The sequence below is a fragment of the Doryrhamphus excisus genome, linkage group LG8 (assembly GCF_037039965.1).
Source record: "Doryrhamphus excisus strain RoL-2023G ecotype Guam linkage group LG8, RoL_Dexc_Guam_v1.1, whole genome shotgun sequence".
Lineage (NCBI taxonomy): Eukaryota > Metazoa > Chordata > Actinopteri > Syngnathiformes > Syngnathidae > Doryrhamphus > Doryrhamphus excisus.
The window spans coordinates 11131246-11150087 of record NC_136364.1 but is presented as its reverse complement, the minus strand read 5'-3'; the positions used below and the strand labels follow the sequence as shown (position 1 = coordinate 11150087).

Here is an 18842-nt window from a genome sequence, read left to right as displayed (position 1 = left end):
TTGCTTCTGTTTCGATGTTGAATGGGGATTAGCGTGGTCCGTACGCACCGGACTTGCTCGAGAACTAGATTCAGCATCACCACGGGAGTGAAAATAAGAGGAGAAGCGCCCACCGATATTGGCATCGCTTTTGGTGTTAAACATTCCACGCTCATGACCGTCATTCAGGATAAAGCTCTTTCAAGGTGTTAGAACGTCTTCAACCTATGAAAGCGACAGTAAGAACTAAGCAGCGCAGTGATCTTATTATTGTTTTATACACCCTCCTCCTGATAAGTCACAGAGTAAGGGTAAGGAGTTGTAACCTCACGGGGGCACATCTTGGACTGGTCGCCAGCCAATCGCAGAACACATATAAGCAAACAGTTATTCACAATTTAGAGTCTCTAATTAACATAGCATATATATTTTTGGAATATGGGAGAAAAATGGAAGTACTCTGAGAGAACACACACATAGGACGATACGAACCCACGATCCCCTGACGTGTGTGGCCCCATTCCAAAAACCAAAAAAAGAAATAAAAATAGTAAGTGTTTTTAGTCACCACAATATGCTGTTTTGACAGCTGTGCAAATGCACAATTTCTATTCCAACCAAGACAACTCGGTGATTTTTTTCCTCACTCTTCAATCCTATATGAAAAGACAGATTAATCTCAGAACACGTGTTGACTTGACTTTTACACATTTACAGCCGCAATGCCGCATGTTTTAAGGTATGCATTTATTCATCAAAACAATACAGAGCCATTTCTATCATTACGTAAGCTTTCATGAACACACAGAGGTACGTGTGTGCATAGCTGGAACAGGTTGATATGCCTTTATTAGGCTTTGATAATCAGCAGTGGAGGGCACGTCAAATCCAGACGACAGCAGCTGTCCAAATGAAAACGTCTTCATATAAGGCCCGAATAATACTAGCTGATGATTATACAGTAGCCGCTTTTATGTGTACATACACAACTTCTTCTCACGCTGTGTGCGTGTAAAGTAGCCCGTTTGCATTGCCTTGTCAAGCGCTGCCCATGAAGCATCCACTCTACCATTAAATCAATGCTGCCCTGAAACCAGAACTTCCTCTAGCCAATGGAAGAGGAGGAGGAGGCTTCATCCTGTACGGTGGAGAGACTATTTTTATCCCAAGATGGAAAAATGAGAGTGATATCTTTGCACGTCTCCCACCCACTTACAACTCTTCTACTTCCACGGATGGTTGGTGGCTTTTTGTGGTGGAAATTAATAAAGCTTTTTCCTCTGTGGTGGAGCTTAATGGGTTATGACTAAATTAATTGTTTCGTGGGTAATCTGTGGCCTATATTTTTAGAATGATGAGTTTTCATACAATCATGATGTTGTGGTTTGCTTTCATCCCCCTCCTCAGTACTAATTCTGTTATATCAGGCTGCTGGTTGGCTTTTTAAATTGTTGCTTGGCTCATTTCTCATCCTCTCATCACTATGAGAAGACACAGGGATGTTATTCATTGAGATTTGTGGTACAACGGGGCAAGATCTCAGAGGACCAGTGCTAATAAATGCTGACCGAGCACTTGTGTCACCTCACGTAACCTTGCGTCCTTTGGGAAATGATTCACTTGAATGCAATGTCTGCGCTTAGCTCCTCTTGACATGTTCTTACCTGCAGCACCTGCAACCATTTTTGTGGAAGATTTTTTTCTGACAATATGTGACTGTGACTACAGTAATTCTTTGTTTGTTGCGGTTAATTGGTTCCAGACATGCCTTTGATGAGTGAATATGTAGAAATTGAATACTGTCATAGTTGGAGCATAGAAAACCTGTTTTCGATCCTCTAAATCAGGGGTGGGCAAACTACGGCCCGGGGGATACATCCGGCTTGCCCATTCTTTGCAAAGTATTCCATTTAAACTTAACATACAACCTGGCATCATGGCTTGAGCCAACCTTTAGGTAGCTATTTTTTTTTTATCAATTTGGTTATTTGATGTGGTCTGCTGTTTACAAAGTGCAAAAAGGGACACAAGCACATACTGCAGGTTGCATGACACTTTTGCAGATACAATAATTCCAGGTGGACTGTTAAATGTAAAATATATAGTCTGGCCCCCCGTCACTCCTGCTCTAAATACTGTTTTAACATTATTAGAGCCCTTTAGACATGAAATAACACCCCTATAGTCACCTTTACACTCATATTACCCAATATAGTAGACATAATAACAGAAAATAAGCACTCATGCTCATCTAAGTTGGTGTAAATGTGTCACCTCGGGAAGCAGAGTGGAGTCAGGGGTTCAGACTTGAGTTTTAGTTTGACGGGTATTACAGTCGGTATTACAGTTCGGGATTATTGCGACAGTTGTGAGAAAATTCAAACCTGGGTTCGTATCATGATCAAGTCTGGTGCTTGTGTGTGTGAGCGAACGTTACCATGACCAGTGTTGAATACAGCAACTTTGAAGGTGTCTTCTGAATGCCTTTATAATTTAGTTACTCTAATGCTTATGAGCTGTGTAGCTTAGAAAACCCCTATTCTTTCAGTTTTCAGCACTTTTCACATATACTATACATACGTACGTAACTTTGCACTCATCCAACATAATAAATGCAGTATATGTATGTGAGCTACAGTGCTAACAGTACAGTCACATTTTAATAGCAACATCCTGCCAGATTAGCATTTGATGAAGAAAACGTACAGCTCCCAAATCTGTAGCTGACTGTCGGGTAGTTGGCAGAGATGCAGGCTTCATTTTAAGATGTGTCGTGAAGCCTGAACTTCAAAAGTTCAGAACTTTGAACGGTTGGGCAAGCAAGTCAAGGAGATGATAACATGATGATTTGGTGCTCCTCTTGTGACATATCAGAACATTATCAAAAAGTCAATTTTTCACGACAGGGGAGCTCTTAAAGTTTTGAAACTGATACAGATGCACTTGGGATGGCTTACAGCTGACTCTGCATTGTGAAAGCACTTTATGGCGGTTTGACTCGGGTTGATTGATGCCAGCAGTTAGTCGGGATTGGCCGGTATCGAACACAAAATATTTATGATCGTGCTTGAGGATCTATGGGACACATTCATCTGCTGGCGAGACTGCTTTTCCCGAGTCGTCCCGTGGCCCAGCTAACATTCACTCGCTCTAGACACCATGATGATGTGTTAATCACCTGGCTTCTTCTTAGCACATTCAACGCACTCCCAATGATACCATGTTGACACCATGCTGTCTACTTGATTGAAGGAAACACTATATTATACATACATACATACGAAGCCATGCCAACCAAAGTGTGCAAGAGCACAACAGAACATTTTGAAAATACATTACCCCCTCTTGTCTGCGATGCTTATTGACTCATTTGCATTCTGGTCATCTCTGAATGATGTCATTTACACAGAAAAGACTTACGACCTGATGAGCTGGTAGGGGTGTTAAATTTTGCTGACCATAAATTCCGGCGTATAATCCACACATACTAAATTTAGAGGGAAACAACAGATTTGTACACATTTAAACCGTCGCACCACATCATAAAATAGTGTCTTGCACGAGTCTGTGAAGGACCAGGCAGTTCTTTATTTGACAGGAGCCAATCATAACTATGAAAAAACTCAAGACGAGCTTGTCAACACTTTGAAAATTTCCGGAGGTCATTACTCAATATAACAGTCTGGCTCACAGTGTCATCTTACAAAGAACACTAAACTCATCACACAGTAGTTTAACATTCAAAAGATATACTCAACAAATATACAATCACATACCAATATGGTTTTAAAATTAAAAATAAAAACCTTATACCTTTAGGTTTAAATCTATTCTAACTGTAATGATGATGGTGATGCAGAGGGCCAGGTTGGAATATAATGCATCAATCAATGTAAAAATAATTGACTGCGACTAAAGACTAAAGTGAGTGCTATACAGTGTCCATACTACACAGAACACATGTAATATGCCTTATGAAAGTGACGCTCTGTCCTTTCAGTCCGGGGCAGACTTAGCAGGTCTGATGTAATGACTGTCAGAGCTCGTTGTCGCAATGAGGATTTATCACTCATGTGTCACTAATAAACTCCCTCACAGTCACTTTCTGATGCCGCCAAGTTGCCATGGAGCTCTTTTACTTCATTTGCTCTCAATTTAAACTCTGAACAACCTGTTGAGATCATTCACCGCATCACGCATTGAACTGGAAGTTCATTTTTGGCATACCAAATCATTTTATTACATCACAAAGCATCTCTTACAGTTATGTCACAACCAAAGTGATGTCACTGGGCAAGCTTCACCGATTTACTGCACCTTTCGCACAAAGTGACAAAGTTATTTATGTTCACATTGTCCGGCCATTTTGTCAGCCTATGTAGGACATATACAGTATGTAAGAGATTTGGCTTGGAACAAGAGCTTTCCAAGGGTGGCACACAGTGAGCCTCCCCTCAGAGAATATAATAAGTTTGGGGCCTCCTCTCCTCCCTGAAAAAGGATTTTCTGGAGCACATTGTGTGGCGTTTTATCCTCCCAGACAGTGTACAACTCTCACTGTCTAAAAAAAAAATTCATTAGTTTTGACTTTGAACTTAACTGAAGTTAAGGGGTGTGGGAGCCATTTTCGGGCAGCAGCTTGTTTTTTTTATTGGCCCGAAACACATTCTAAAAATACAATTAAATAAGAAAACAACACCAGGCTGAAAACTAAAAAAGGCGTACAGTAATCCCTCGTTTATCGTGGTTAACTGTTTCCAGACTGGGCATGACAAGGGAAGTAAGATTGCTTTGTAAAATTAAGTGTGTATTTAAAACTGTGATAATCATATAAGGTGGATATTTACAACACAGATGAGAAGGTGAAACAATCAAACAATACAGGGACATGGGAAGGTTAACAGGAGGGGGGGGGGTTGTGGAGTATCATAAGATTCGTCACAGATTTGTCAATGGAGAAGTGGAATGTATACTAACAGGAATCGTGTCGAATTCCTGACCTGATCTGATATTTATGACCTTCTAAACTCAGCTTTTAATATTATCAGAGCACTCTAAATATTAAGTAACACCCCTATAGTTACTTTTACACTTGGACTACCCAATATAGAGTATCTAATCAAGCCAGTTACTGATGTCAGGGTACACCACGGTATGAAAAGTCACAGTAAAACAGTCCGTCCTATATATCCTATAGTCCAAGGAAAGAGTACCCGAAAATACTTTGCCATGTCCTGTGGTATTCTCACAGTCGGATCTGGGCTTCGATTCGCGGACAAGTTCCGAGCCGTAGTTGGGGCACACCTGATGAACATCATGACTCAAACGGCATAAAGTGAAAATAAATAAATGTCTTTCTCTGCATCATAATCTGCACCACAATGACACAGCACACATTTGCATGGTAGTTTTTGTATAAACAGGGAAACCAACGATGTAACCACAACAAACCAAAGAATAATATTTTTGAATAATCAGGGTGTGGTAGGATACCTAACATTGAAGTGAATGCAGTAAAAAGTTATTTATTTTGACATGTGGGATTACATTCCTTTGAACAGGTATGAACATGTCACTTAATGACTAATTTTTGGTTGAAACATCATCGTAGAACATGGTGATACGTAGTTATGTCCTGCTAAGTGTCTCTCACACACTCCATTTCTTTTTCATGTGTGGAAAATGCTGAAACGTTTCCTCCCCTTTTTCCTCACTACAATTTTTTTGATCAGAGGAAGTGAAGCAGCAGAAAAGGAGATGACAACCGCTGTCTAAGGGTTTATCTTCTCTCCCTGTGGCGTGTCTTCGCCCTCCCTAAGTTCAGCCACCTCTTGCTCGATGCAAAAATAATCAGGAGGATCCCTGTGATGGAAACTCATGGCGACTCATCGCATTTCCAATGCATCTTCAGTCTGACACTGACTCCAATCGAACCAATTTTTTATTCAGAGCAAGACCGTGACACTCTGAAACCAATCACTAGAGGCTGGTGGTTCTTGCCTGATTTGAAATATCATAAGCCAATATCAATCTGTAGCCATGCCAACCAAAGTGTGATAGAGCAAAACAGAACATTTTGAAAATACATTACGCCCTTTTGTCTGCGATGCTTATTGAATCATTTGCATTCTGGTCATCTCTGAATGATGTCATTTACACAAAAAAGATTAATGACCTGATGAGCTGGAAGGGGTGTGAAATTTTGCTGACCATAAATTCCAGCGTATAATCCACACTCACTAAATTTAGAGGGAAACACATTCAGAAACAGAAACAGATTCGTACACATTTAAGCCGTCGCACCACATCATAAAATGGCATATAGTGTCTCACACGAGTCTGTGAGGACTGAGCAGTTCTTTTATTTGACAGGAACCAATCATAACTACTATGAAAAAACTCAAGACGAGCTTGTCAACACTTTGAAAATTTCAGGAGGCCATTACTCAATATAACAGTCTGGCTCACGGTGTCATCTTACAAAGAACACTAAACTCATCACACAGCAGTTTAACATTCAAAATATATACTCAATAAATATACAATCACATAACAATATTGGTTTAAAATAAAAATAAAATAAAAAAGTTTTCCCATAATGCATTTCGTGGATATATGTTGACTTCTCAATTAACTCCTAGAGTTGCAGTGCAGTCATCTTGACACAATTGTCATCCATCATTTATTGAAAGAAATATGAAACTGTGCCGCGCTATTGTGTGGTGTTGGCACCATTGCCGCCAAACTGGTATAAATGACCAAAGATAGGTACAGTTGATTGAGTCTCTTTAAAGGAGCAGACTCCTGCTTGAGGTGGTCCAGCTTCTTTGTATACCCATGGCTCCTTCCGACCCGCCCTCCAAGAAGCAGTTGCACTAATAACAGGAAACAAGGCCATTGCTGCAGATGCTAATGAGCAGCCTACCAGACTGACTGCATGATTACAGCAGGAAGCGTTATCATGCTGCTGCTCCATCCACTATGGCATAGCGGCATGTTTGTATAGGCAATGTTGCCATATTGTAGCTGATTGAAATGTGTCAGTGCTGAAAGGCTAATTTCAAAGGTTTTAAGACAAAAGGCCTGCAACTTCAATACAGGTCTGTATGTTTGCTATTGAGCTTTTACATTGTAAGTCATCCAAACATGTATTGATTTTCTCATTGATGCGATATTGATGCAATATGAATAATGTATTTTTTCACATGATTACATTCCAGTGTCCTTTTGATCAGTGGGATGTTTGACTCACGGGAGCAGGACTGACAGAAGGAGCATGGTCAAACACCAACCCCTCCAAGTCTATGAGCGCCAGCTGTGTTTGTCCTGTATCACCGGGATCTACGGTTGCCGATGGAAACGCTATCAGCGCTCCCATGATGACACCACCAAGGTACGCAAAGGGTAATGGTGGACGCCATTTCATTTACTCTATAGCTTGTTTTAAGAATTTTTCTTGAATTAATTAAATGGCGACATATAATTTTAAACAAATTGGAATTCAATGTTAATGTATTTGTTTCCGGACCAAAGTTACATATTTCATGACTTTGAAAAGATTATGAAATGACACTTGTATTTCTTAAATGCCATTTTTAATTATTAGGCGATGTTTTTAATTCGTTTCATGGTTACGTCATAGTGCTGCAATGAAAGAAAAGAACATAGAAAGAATGTCCAATGTCAAACGGGCAGTTCAGTGTTCAGCGTTATGTGTATATGCTGCTTTGTACTGCCATGGAAGCCATGCCCACCACAAATGACTTATGACATAAGCCTCATTCATTGTTATTGTTGGTGAAATAGAAATAACCTTGGTTCTTGGTCATTGTTAGTTGTGTTGACATTGTGATATTGAAAGAGGCCTAGATGTTCCATGCACTGCATAATTAATATTCTCAAGGTTATCTTATTCAACCTATATGTAGTTCTGTAGCCCCCCCCCAACCCCCCATCATCTAATTTAAGTCATTGTGTTATTATTAGTAACAACATATGAGATTTTTCTTGTTCCATTAAGCCTTTTTGCTCAATTGTTTTTGTTTACTTTACGGTCGTCACTTGCCTTTTTCACTGTTTGATCATGGCTCCCTAGCTCTATTACGGGTTGTCAGAAATTTATGAATAAATTATTATTATTATTAGTAGTAGTAGTCAAAAAATATTAAAATACAAGGCATATGTGGTATTATGGTCACTAAGCGTCAGTAATGTTATGTTGATGAGCCATTACATTAGCTTATGGATGCAAAGTCCGACAAGACAGTGGGAAAAAGGTTCTCCTTCTATTCTGTGTGGAAGTGGTATATTTTTGGCTTCTTAAACCTTTCGGAAATTTAGAATAAATATATTGGAGCTTAACTATAGCTCGGCTTTGGCAAAGCTTCAATTTGCAGCCGCCTTGGTCTGCACGTCGGAGTTGTGCAACGTGGTGTAAACAAAGAAGAGTGTATAGATAGTAACTATAGTGGCATTATTTCATGTCTGCAGGGCTATAATAATGGTTTTAAAAAAACACATTTTGCGGAAATTGCATCATCGCGATAGTGTTCGAAACCAATTAACCACGATACAGTAGTATCAGTAGTGCCACGGGTCCATAAAAAATGTGCCGTGTGAAAGGTCCCCGGGCTGATTTTTGGACCCCTTGTTTTATGTACAGTATGTCATTGGGAAGGTGAAGTGTTACCAAACGAGGGAAGCATGTCGCCGAGCCACGGGTAGGTCCAAAACCATTAATGGCGGGTCAAATGTATTAATAGTGGGCCGCCACAAATAAATGAATGTGTTGGAAATACTGTTTTTTCAGGTTTGAAACATGATGAAAGATATGCATTGCCAGCCAGAAGTTATTTAATATGTGAATTATTCTTAATTGTTTTCTTCACAGTTTCTAAAAACAAGATGTAGCATGTAGGAGGTGGAAAAAAAAGATTAGCAGTACAGAATGTGTCACAGTGGAAAAACTAGATGCTCAAATGCAGTATTTTGCCACGTGTAGTTGGTCACTAGGCTCTCAAACCTCAGGGACTTGAGCATGAGCATTTATTCCCTGACCTTTACGGTATTCAGTAAAGGTTTGTGTGCTATACAAATACTCCACCATCTCTATTATCTATGGCAACATCCATTTAGATTTAAACCTTTTAAATAAAGGTATGAAATGTAGTGGTTAATGCTGCTTCAGGCATTTTTTAGCATCACGTGCCAGGATAAATATCACCGTAGATACGGCATTTACCCTGACCTTTTCCTGTGGCTCTTCTGTTCCTCATTTTTTTTTTGTAAGGACACAGGTTGTGTTGCTGCAACAAGGCAAGTGCGTGCAAGCACTCAAATGCACTTCAACGCTCGATTGGATAATTTATTTGTGCCCACATGCGTACTGTGGATCGAGTGGAAACCTCCAACACACACGCGGACGTATCCTGTGACTCGTCACATTCGTCAGAGCCACTAAAGTCTCCAGAGCTAGAAAAGGTTCTTCTCGATCATAAGTAAAGCTTCACAAAACAGTATGTGGGGGTATTGATTTGCGCTCTCGTGTTTACGGGAAACCCGATACCGTTTAGCTCTGTTTCCTGCATGCAAGTGGTAGTCTTCTCCGGGCCAACAGATGGCATAGTGCTGAGTCAGCATTCTTTCTTTGAGGTGCTCATCCTTTTTGTTTTGACTATTTGGACAACTTGCCTTGGACTCTGCACATTTGTGTAACAGGGGCAGTACAAGATTCTGTCTAATAAAAACTGTATTTCGGATTATATTCTTTATAATAATCCATCCCAGGATTTTTCCAAAGAAAAACAAATTTTCATGTATTTCACAAACATTTTTTCCATTTCACAAACATTTTTGTCCATTTCACAAACTGTTAAAATGAATCAGATGATTTTCAAAGAAGGATGTACATTTTTGCATAGAGGCCTACTATCAGCAACTGTCAGTCCTCTGCATCAATCTCCTGGTATGGCTGCTAATCCAAGTTCATCATTTTATAAGGCTAATAGATGATTAGAAAAGCCATCTAAAAATCTAAATTAAAACTAAAATCTCTTACCATGCTGTTAACTACTCCCTTCAGAGAGCAGCACAAACTGGGTCTAACAAGGACAGAAAAACGATGCACAACTGTGCAAGAGAGTGTGTAGTTTAAGACAAAGATGCCTCACAGCTGCACTAAATAGTAGCCATCAAACACCATTGTCAGTATCAACAGTGAAGCGGCGACTTCAGGATGCTGGACTTCATAGCAGGACTGCCAAGAAAAAGCCATATCTCAGACTGGACAAAAACATTTCCAAGTCATCCCAAACCTTTGAGCGGCAGTGTATATAATATAATCATTCATATGTATGCCCATGTGGTCAAAGTAAAAAAAAACTGTAACTGTTCTGTACTGTCATTGTTTTAAGGGGGGGACAAGTTGACAGACAAAATTGTGTCTACAAGAACAAGATGAGACAAAATTTTAACATTACTTTTAAGTACAATGAAAATATACAAATATATGACAATATGTTGCAATCGACTCATTTTATTTCTACTACGTTACACTCTGTGTGTATGCAAGCGGGCCCGCCTCCACCCACTGAGACGAAGACACATGCTTTTGTTCGATGGAACAAATGCGGCAAGGTGCTGAAACCAATGCACAGAGTGAATCCTCTTCCTCTTCTGTTTGGAGGTAGGAAACACCCATGCACATGCCAATATATTAAAGGGGACCCATTATGCTAATTTTTTGGCCCTTTTGCATTTAGTTTTGGACTCCTCCAATCATTTTGTTGAATCAGCACAAAAGTTTCTGTTGGTGACATTGTTAGCCGTATTGTACTGGAGATGTGTGTAGCACTTTTCCTATCTTCTTATCTCTTTGCGATCTCTGCTAATCTTCAAAGGGTTTCAACCTCTTGAGAGGCATCATTTTGCACTAAATTTTGATCAAATTCTAGGTTTGAGTGTAAAACAAGCATTTTTAATGGGATGCCTAACTTACAGCAGTGTATTGGGTCTAATAGGAGCATCCTCATATATTATTATAGGTTGGTGTGAGGTGTTAAAACGGAGCCCACTAAACAAACAAGGCGCAATCAAGAAGGCGTATCAGTTGCATGTAACAGGACCAGAGTGAATCGCGGGAGCGTGAGAACTGAGAATCTGATGCTGGAACAGCTGAGGGAGCATTCACAAGCCACAAAAGCATTATTCTGCCTTTCTCATTTTTTTCAGCTTTTTGTTCAGCAGAAAAAGTCGACCAAGCATCTGCTTCTGTAAACGTGTGTGTGAGCATGTGTGTGTTCAAGGTGCATTGTAGACCACGTCAAACACGCAGCGCAAGCTGATCTGGCCGCTCAGTAATAATTGAAAGTATTTCCATTTAGTCAGTCTTTAACGCTGACTCACACAAAGGCTGCAGAACTCGAAGCAACGGTTCGCCGGTGTCATTTGCCACTGATGTTGTGTTCATGTGATGACACGGGAACCTTGGCCTTTAATGCCGCTGTTTTCTGGTGTCACAGTAGACTATTTGTCAATTCTCATTTGAATTCAGTGTTTCCTATACGCTGATTCATTACTGGCGGTCCACCACAAATAGATTTGCCGCTACCTGTTAGCGCTGTATAACACATGACAACGCACCTGATCTGCCAGAGAATAATGTCAGTGTTGCCAACTAGTTGATGTATTTAGCCACTACCGTAAATTCCAGACACTGTTTTATTTTCCCCCCACACGTTTGAACCCTACAGCTTTAACAATAATGTGGCTAATTTATGACTAAAAGAACTACAGTTTCCATTATTCTTAGACCGCAGAGTCAGGAAGTCGAGAAGTGTACGCTCATGTCATATTTAGTAGTCTTAGGCGGTGATGATGTTTTGATCTGATGAATCCTCAGTAAGCTTGCTCGAGTGTGGAATTACTACAGCTTCTTCTTGAAACGCGGCAGGTGTTGAACGATGAAAAAAAGCATTTCAAGTCTCAGTCGTTGGAGCAGAGGAGTGACAACGGGAACACCGAGTGTAGGTAGAATTGCAAGGTTTACTGTGTCCTTAACGTGGACACCTGCAGCTTACAGACAGTTGTGGCATATATATAGACCAAAAAAAATCTGTTTAAATTTGGTGGTTGCGGTTCATAATCAGGTACACTGGAATTTATGGTAATGAGACCCATCCGGATACTTTTTCAAAAAAGTGACATGGAAGCACATATTGCTCCTCAGTGAGTAGTCCTGTAGGTCCGTCACCCATCTCATAGCATTGGAAATGGCATCGGAAAAATATACACTACCGCTCAAAAGTTTGGGATCACTTGCAATTTGTTTTGTTTTCCATAGAAATTTTTTTCCCCATTTTTTCCTGGAAAAATAAACACTACCACTCAAAAGTTTGGGATCACTTGCAATTTTTTTTTGTTTTCCAAATAAATTTTTTCCCCATTTTTTCCATTTCCCAAACAATTAAAATGAATTTTCAATGAAGGATCTCCATTTTTGCATAGAGGCCTACTATCAACAACTGTCAGTCCTCTGCATCAATCTCCTGGTATGGCTGCTAATCCAAGTTCATCATTTTATAAGGCTAATAGATGATTAGAAAAGCCATCTAAAAATCTAAACAAAAACTAAAATATCTTACCATGCTGTTAACTACTCCCTTCAGAGAGCAGCACAAACTGGGTCTAACAAGGACAGAAAAACGATGTAGTGTATATAACATACTTAAAACAAAGTTGTTCTGCTTTTCATGTCACTTTTTGCCGATGTGTTTGCTGATCACGTCATTACGCATTCCTGCCCCACCACCGCCACAAATAAATTGCAGTCCTGTGGGAAACGCTGAACATAAGTAAAGTTGACTGTGTGTCATTGTTGTGTTCAAATGTATTTCAATAGTCGTTGCAGAAACATATAATCATTATATATATAAACGTATTTACGACTTGTAATTAAGTCCATAAAAGCACTTGTAAATGTTTTATAAATGCTACAGAATAAATCTCACTACTAATTTAGAGAGAAGATAGATAGATGAATTTGCTCCCTGCACATGCACACCTTCTGAGCCATTTGTCTTGGTGCTGTAAGTGCCCTGTAGTATGTACGCCTTGTGTGAAATTCCAGGGAGTTATCTGGATACGCACAGGAATGTGACAAGTTTCTGAGAGGCTAATTCCAGTGAAGAGTGAGGGTGAAGAGGGAGGCCTTTGCCTTTCGGCTAATAAAGCTGGGCACATGAAGTCCTGTCTTTTCATGTCATGTTTGCTGCTTTCCAATTTAGACGTTGACATTTGTTGTTTTTTGTCTGTTGGTTGTTATTTTTACTACACTGAAAATTAACATAATATTATTATTGTTAGTGGTTGCACAAAGTAATTTTATCGGAAACAAAATTTTTGATTATGTTGACTGAACTAATAATTTTTAAGTATAGTCAAATATATGACATTCTAAAACTCAACCTCAACTATTTTTTAATAGATTTTACTCCATTTCTTTAAGTAAATCAAATTAAACCTCTTTTTTAATAAGTCTCCCAACTGACTTCAGGGTACATCCTGGACTGGTCGCCAGCCAATTGCAGGGCACGTACATTCATACCTATGGACAGTTTAGTCACCAATTAACCTGGAGTTAATGCAGTTAATGCAAACTGGAGTACCCAGAGAAAACCTACACACATGGAGAACATGTAAACTCCATACAGCCCAAGCGGAGATTTGAACACAGATCTTCTGACTGTGTGGCCAACATGCTAACCACTCAACAATCATGCGGCTAAGTTGATTCTAATGAAACAATGAACACATTCACACACATTCTAATGAAATATTTTCATCGATCATACATCTTACAGAACCACAAAATGTGTGTAGACAACCAACCTTAACATGGTCGGAATAGTTTAATGGTAGAAATAGTTGAATCTCGCTTGTTCTCCCCATGCATGTTAATTGGTGACCAAACTGTCCATAAGTATGAATGTATGCGCTATACAATTGAAGTCAACTGGGAGACTCACTTAAGTACATTTAAAATGGTTTTCATTTGATTTACTAAAATAAATTAAGAGAAATCTACTCAAATAGTTGAGGATGAGTTTTAGAATATAATTTATTTGACTATACTTAAAAATGGACCTGGGTTAGAATCTCTCCTTGGGCATCTCTGTATGCGTGCGTGTGTTTTTATCCAGGTACTCCGGTTTCCTCACATATTCCAAAAACATGCTAGGTTAATTGACGACTCCAAATTGTCCATAGGTATGAATGTGAGTGTGAATGGTTGTTTGTCTATATGTGCCCTGTGATTGGCTGGCAACCAGTCCAGGGTGTACCCTGCCTCTCACCCAAAGACAACTGGGATAGGCTCCAGCATCCCCACGACCCTTGTGAGGGTAAGTTGCATAGAAAATGGATGGCTGGATACTTAAAAATGGTTAGTTCAGTCGATCTAATCAAAATATCGAGAAATATTTCAAATATTTTAATGAATGTCTCTCCAACTAATAGTATTTTGTTCCGAATAAGCCAAGGACTTCTTCGCACGCTTTGTCTTGGGCAAGCAGCTTCAGACTAGTCAAAATAATGATGTCACTGCCGGCCTGATACGCAGAGATTGTAATGTTCTGATGCTGCTATGCCATGTCGCTCCATGCCACAGGGTGGAATATAGTAAATGCCAACCTTGCAGAATGGTAATGTGATGTCATGGGGGAGAGGGTAAGAGGGGCCTGGCAAGCCTTGTCAAGTCTTGTCTCCTCATCAATCTGTGCAGCAAACAGGAAAAAGAGAGTTTAAATCCATTTTTACAAACAGTTTGTTCACTTTTCACTTTTCAAATGAAAAGCAACTTTTAACGGTTGTGGATTTGTATGTCTTGCTTTGGCAGACATAAAATGGGGTTAAATTCTCTTTAGCAGAAAAAAAAATTAAAAAAGTAATACTGCCCTGGCGTCAAGGTGCGTGGTAAAACTGGACAGTAATTAGCTGCACAGGAACTTTTAATAAGCAAAGCGAATAAGGGACTACTTCATTCCAAAAAGGTCGGCAGGCAGTTTGACCCAATGTGCCAAACACTGGCCACATTCTCCAGAAAGTGAACTTTTAATAAGATTTGATAACCACTGACTGTGTTATTATGATAAAGCTGTACTTATTAAACTTTTTGAACACTTAGCCCCCATTGGGGGGTAGTCACTTGATGTATTTTGTGTGCTTACAGTGGGAGCTGCTGTGGTCCCTCGTCCTTCTCTTCACCTTCTGTGCGCTGCTGGCCTGGTTCTACTTCTGGTTGGAAGCTCGCAACGACTACAGTGAGTTCAACTGGTGAGTAGCTATCAGGTCACAGTGTTAATTGTATGGACTTGAAATTAATTAAATCCTGGCCATGCTATCTATTTATCCATTGATTTGCAATTGTCCTCTTGGTGTCCAAAACTCCTCCTTCGAGATGCCCCCTTTTCCTCTTATCATCATCCACTGCTGCCCGTCCGGTTATTCTTTTCCCAATGGGCCCTTTCTTTTTCTGCCCTCCCCGTTCCCCTTTTGTCCCCATGTTTTCTCTCAACCTTACGCTACCCTTTCACATCCTCACTTCTGTGTCACCCTCGTCTCTCTCCACAAAGACGTACACTACCGCTCAAAAGTTTGGGATGACTTGGATATGTTTTTGGCCAGTCTATGGCTTTTTCTTGGCAGTCCTGCTATGAAGTGCAGCTGTGAGGCATCTTTGTCTTAAACTACACACTCTCTTGCACAGTTGTGCAGCGTTTTTCTGTCCTTGTTAGACCCAGTTTGTGCTGCTCTCTGAAGGGAGTAGTTAACAGCATGGTAAGAGATTTTAGTTTAGATTTTTAGATGGCTTTTCTAATCATCTATTAGCCTTATAAAATGATGAACTTGGATTAGCAGCCATATCAGGAGATTGATGCAGAGGACTGACAGTTGTTGATAGTAGGCCTCTATGCAAAAGATCCTTCTTTGAAAACCATCTGATTAATTATAATTGTTTTTGAAATGGATAAAAATGTTTGTGAAATGGAAAAAATTATTTGTGAAATGCAATTTCTTTGGAAAACCAAAAAATTTGCAAGGGATCCTAAACTTTTGAGCGGTAATGTAGGTCTGCTTGTATCAGCAAATCACACTCCTGTTTTATTTGGGGCAGCATGGCATTCCTTTTCGTAAGGAAACGTAAAATAGGCCGCCTGCCTTTCAGATAACAACAGTGAGAGTGATTTAGCAGCAGGGAGTGTCTTGGACCATCTGTGGTGTAAAATGTATTAACACAGGGCTCCCTGTCTCGGTGACACTGCAGTCTGATATTGTAATTAGTGTTTGTCAAGATCAAAGCACAACCTCCAAAGTCAAACCTTCCAGGATAGAAATAGAAATCATCAGTACAGGGTCAAACCTTTTTCCACTGTACAGGCCATGTTTTAACTAACAACTATGGGACATATTTAAAAAGAATATTAGGTCGAAATACAATACAATAGTCTCTCGTTTATATTGTGTTTTATTGATTGAATATTGGCAGCACGGCGGTCATGTGGTTAGCGCGCAGACCTCACAGCTAGGAGACCAGTGTTCGATTCCACCCTCGGCTATCTCTGTGTGGAGTTTGCATGTTCTCCCCGTGCATGCGTGAGTTTTCTCCGGGTACTCCGGTTTCCTCCCACATTCCAAAAACATGCTAGGTTAATTGGCCACTCCAAATTGTCCATAGGTTTGAATGTGAGTGTGAATGGTTGTTTGTCTATATGTGCCCCGTGATCGGCTGGCCACCAGTCCAGGGTGTACCCTGCCTCTCGCCCAAAGACAGCTGGGATCGGCTCCAGCACCCTCCGCGACCCTCGTGAGGAAAAAGCGGTAGAAAATGAATGAATGAATGAATGAATGAATGATTGAATATTCACAAAATAGGATTCAAAATTGCTAAATGGAATATTTTCATAGTTGGAGCATAGAAAACCTGTTTGTGACTTTCTAAATACGATTGGAGACCTGTAGACCTGTATTAACCCCCCTATAGTAACCTTTACACTCATAATACCCATTATAGTATGTCTAAACAGAGACCATATGAATCAATAAGACTCATGTTTTTGTGTGTTTCAATGAATGGCTTCTGGACATGAGGACAGGAAGGGGATGAGTTGAGTTTTAGCTGGAGTATGTGCACAATAGTAACCCATGTGATTATGATGAAGATGATTATTATTATCATTATTGTGCCTGTTGTAGACTCTAGTTCACCAACGTTGCAAAAAAGTTCCACTGCATGCACATTCACAGACTCCGTATTTGAGTATTTTCTTCCTTGTAAGTCCGGACGTCTTATTTCTTGGAGGAATTTACCAAACAAGCATTAATATAACACTCCCAACAGCGTCTGTGGTCGCTGATACTGTGATCTCTGTTGTCTGTGGCGGTTTTATTGCAACAATAAACCATTCAAACCCATAGGACTTGATAGTCTGCTTGTAAGCCACAACCTGCAAATGCGGAAATACACAGTTGGGATTGAGGGGCAAAATTTAATCTAAGCGGCAATATTACTTCCCATGGCTTTCCTCTAGTTGTTATCGATGAAATGCGGGCGTGCACTCAATATGACAACGGTTATAAAATGTCTCTTTGCTTGCAGGTTCCTCTACAACCGCTCTGGTGAGTGGAGCGATGGCACCGTTCCAATCCTGGCCACGACCGCTGCTGGCTTCACCTACATAGCCTTTTTAATGGTAAATTAGAGATGCCCACCAAGATACCTTCCTATGTCCACCATAGCACCTTCATTCTGACATTTGTTGTTTTTCCTCTGGCAGATTTTAGCACTTTGCCACATTGCACTTGGCCAACAGCTGAATTTGCATTGGCTTCATAAGGTAATGTGTTTACCGTTGAGTTTTTAATGTATAGATGATGGGGGGAAAAACCCTGACAAATGATCTTCTGCATCATAGTGTACTGAGTGGAAACGCTCTTTCACGGATGATTGAGCTCATCCTCGACTTAAAATTCGCACCTCCGTGTCACAGGGAGGTCATGAAAAGCCCTGTTACATTGAATGTCATCAGCAAGCCAAATGCAGAGTACAAACACATTTTGGAGGGGGCGGTCACAAAAGGGCCACAAACCACTCTGGGTTACTTTGTGATAGATGTGTGTCCATAGCGATGGCTTGATTTATTCTTTCACTGTCCTGTCCACACAGATTGGAGTCACCGCGGCTCTGCTGACAACCGTTGTCGGGGTGATATCCATCAATCAAACCTGGCAGCACGAGTGGGACATCATCCCCATCTCCTTGCAGGTCAGCTACACCAGACAAAATAAAAGAGGCAGCTTTATTTCTTGTACTTTTCTCCCATGGTCTACTGTAACTTCTAATCAACACCTGCATCCAACAGCTTAATGTACACTACCGCTCCAAAGTTTGGGATGACTTGGAAATGTTTTTGTCCAGCATCCTGAAGTCGCCGCTTCACTGTTATTGTTACTGCACTGCTACTATTTAGTGCAGCTGTGAGGCATCTTTGTCTTAAACTACACACTCTCTTGCACAGTTGTGCAGCATTTTTCTGTCCTTGTTAGACCCAGTTTGTGCTGCTCTCTGAAGGGAGTAGTTAACAGCATGGTAAGAGATTTTAGCTTTAGTTTAGATTTTTAGATGGCTTTTCTAATCATCTATTAGCCTTATAAAATGATGAATTTGGATTAGCAGCCATACCAGGAGATTGATGCAGAGGACTGACAGTTGTTGATAGTAGGCCTCCATGCAAAAATGTACATCCTCCTTTGAAAATCATCTGATTCATTTTAATTGTTTGTTAAATGGATAAAAATGTTTGTGAAAT

The 18842-nt window shown here is 40.2% G+C and overlaps 1 protein-coding gene across 5 annotated transcripts in view; it reads left to right on the top strand.

Moving 5' to 3' along the window:
• gdpd5b (glycerophosphodiester phosphodiesterase domain containing 5b) overlaps nt 1-18842 on the top strand; it is a 36062-nt gene that overhangs the window by 4091 nt on the left and 13129 nt on the right. For all 5 annotated transcript variants that reach the window (XR_009131382.2, XR_009131383.2, XM_078792824.1 and 2 more), the window contains 5 exons: nt 7200-7372; nt 15206-15309; nt 17633-17726; nt 17811-17870; nt 18200-18298. Coding sequence is in view for 3 of the 5 variants with exons in the window: in XM_078792824.1 (XP_078648950.1) it covers nt 7256-7372; nt 15206-15309; nt 17633-17726; nt 17811-17870; nt 18200-18298 (474 nt within the window). In the remaining 2 variants the exon portion in view is untranslated. The remainder of the gene's footprint in view (nt 1-7199; nt 7373-15205; nt 15310-17632; nt 17727-17810; nt 17871-18199; nt 18299-18842) is intronic.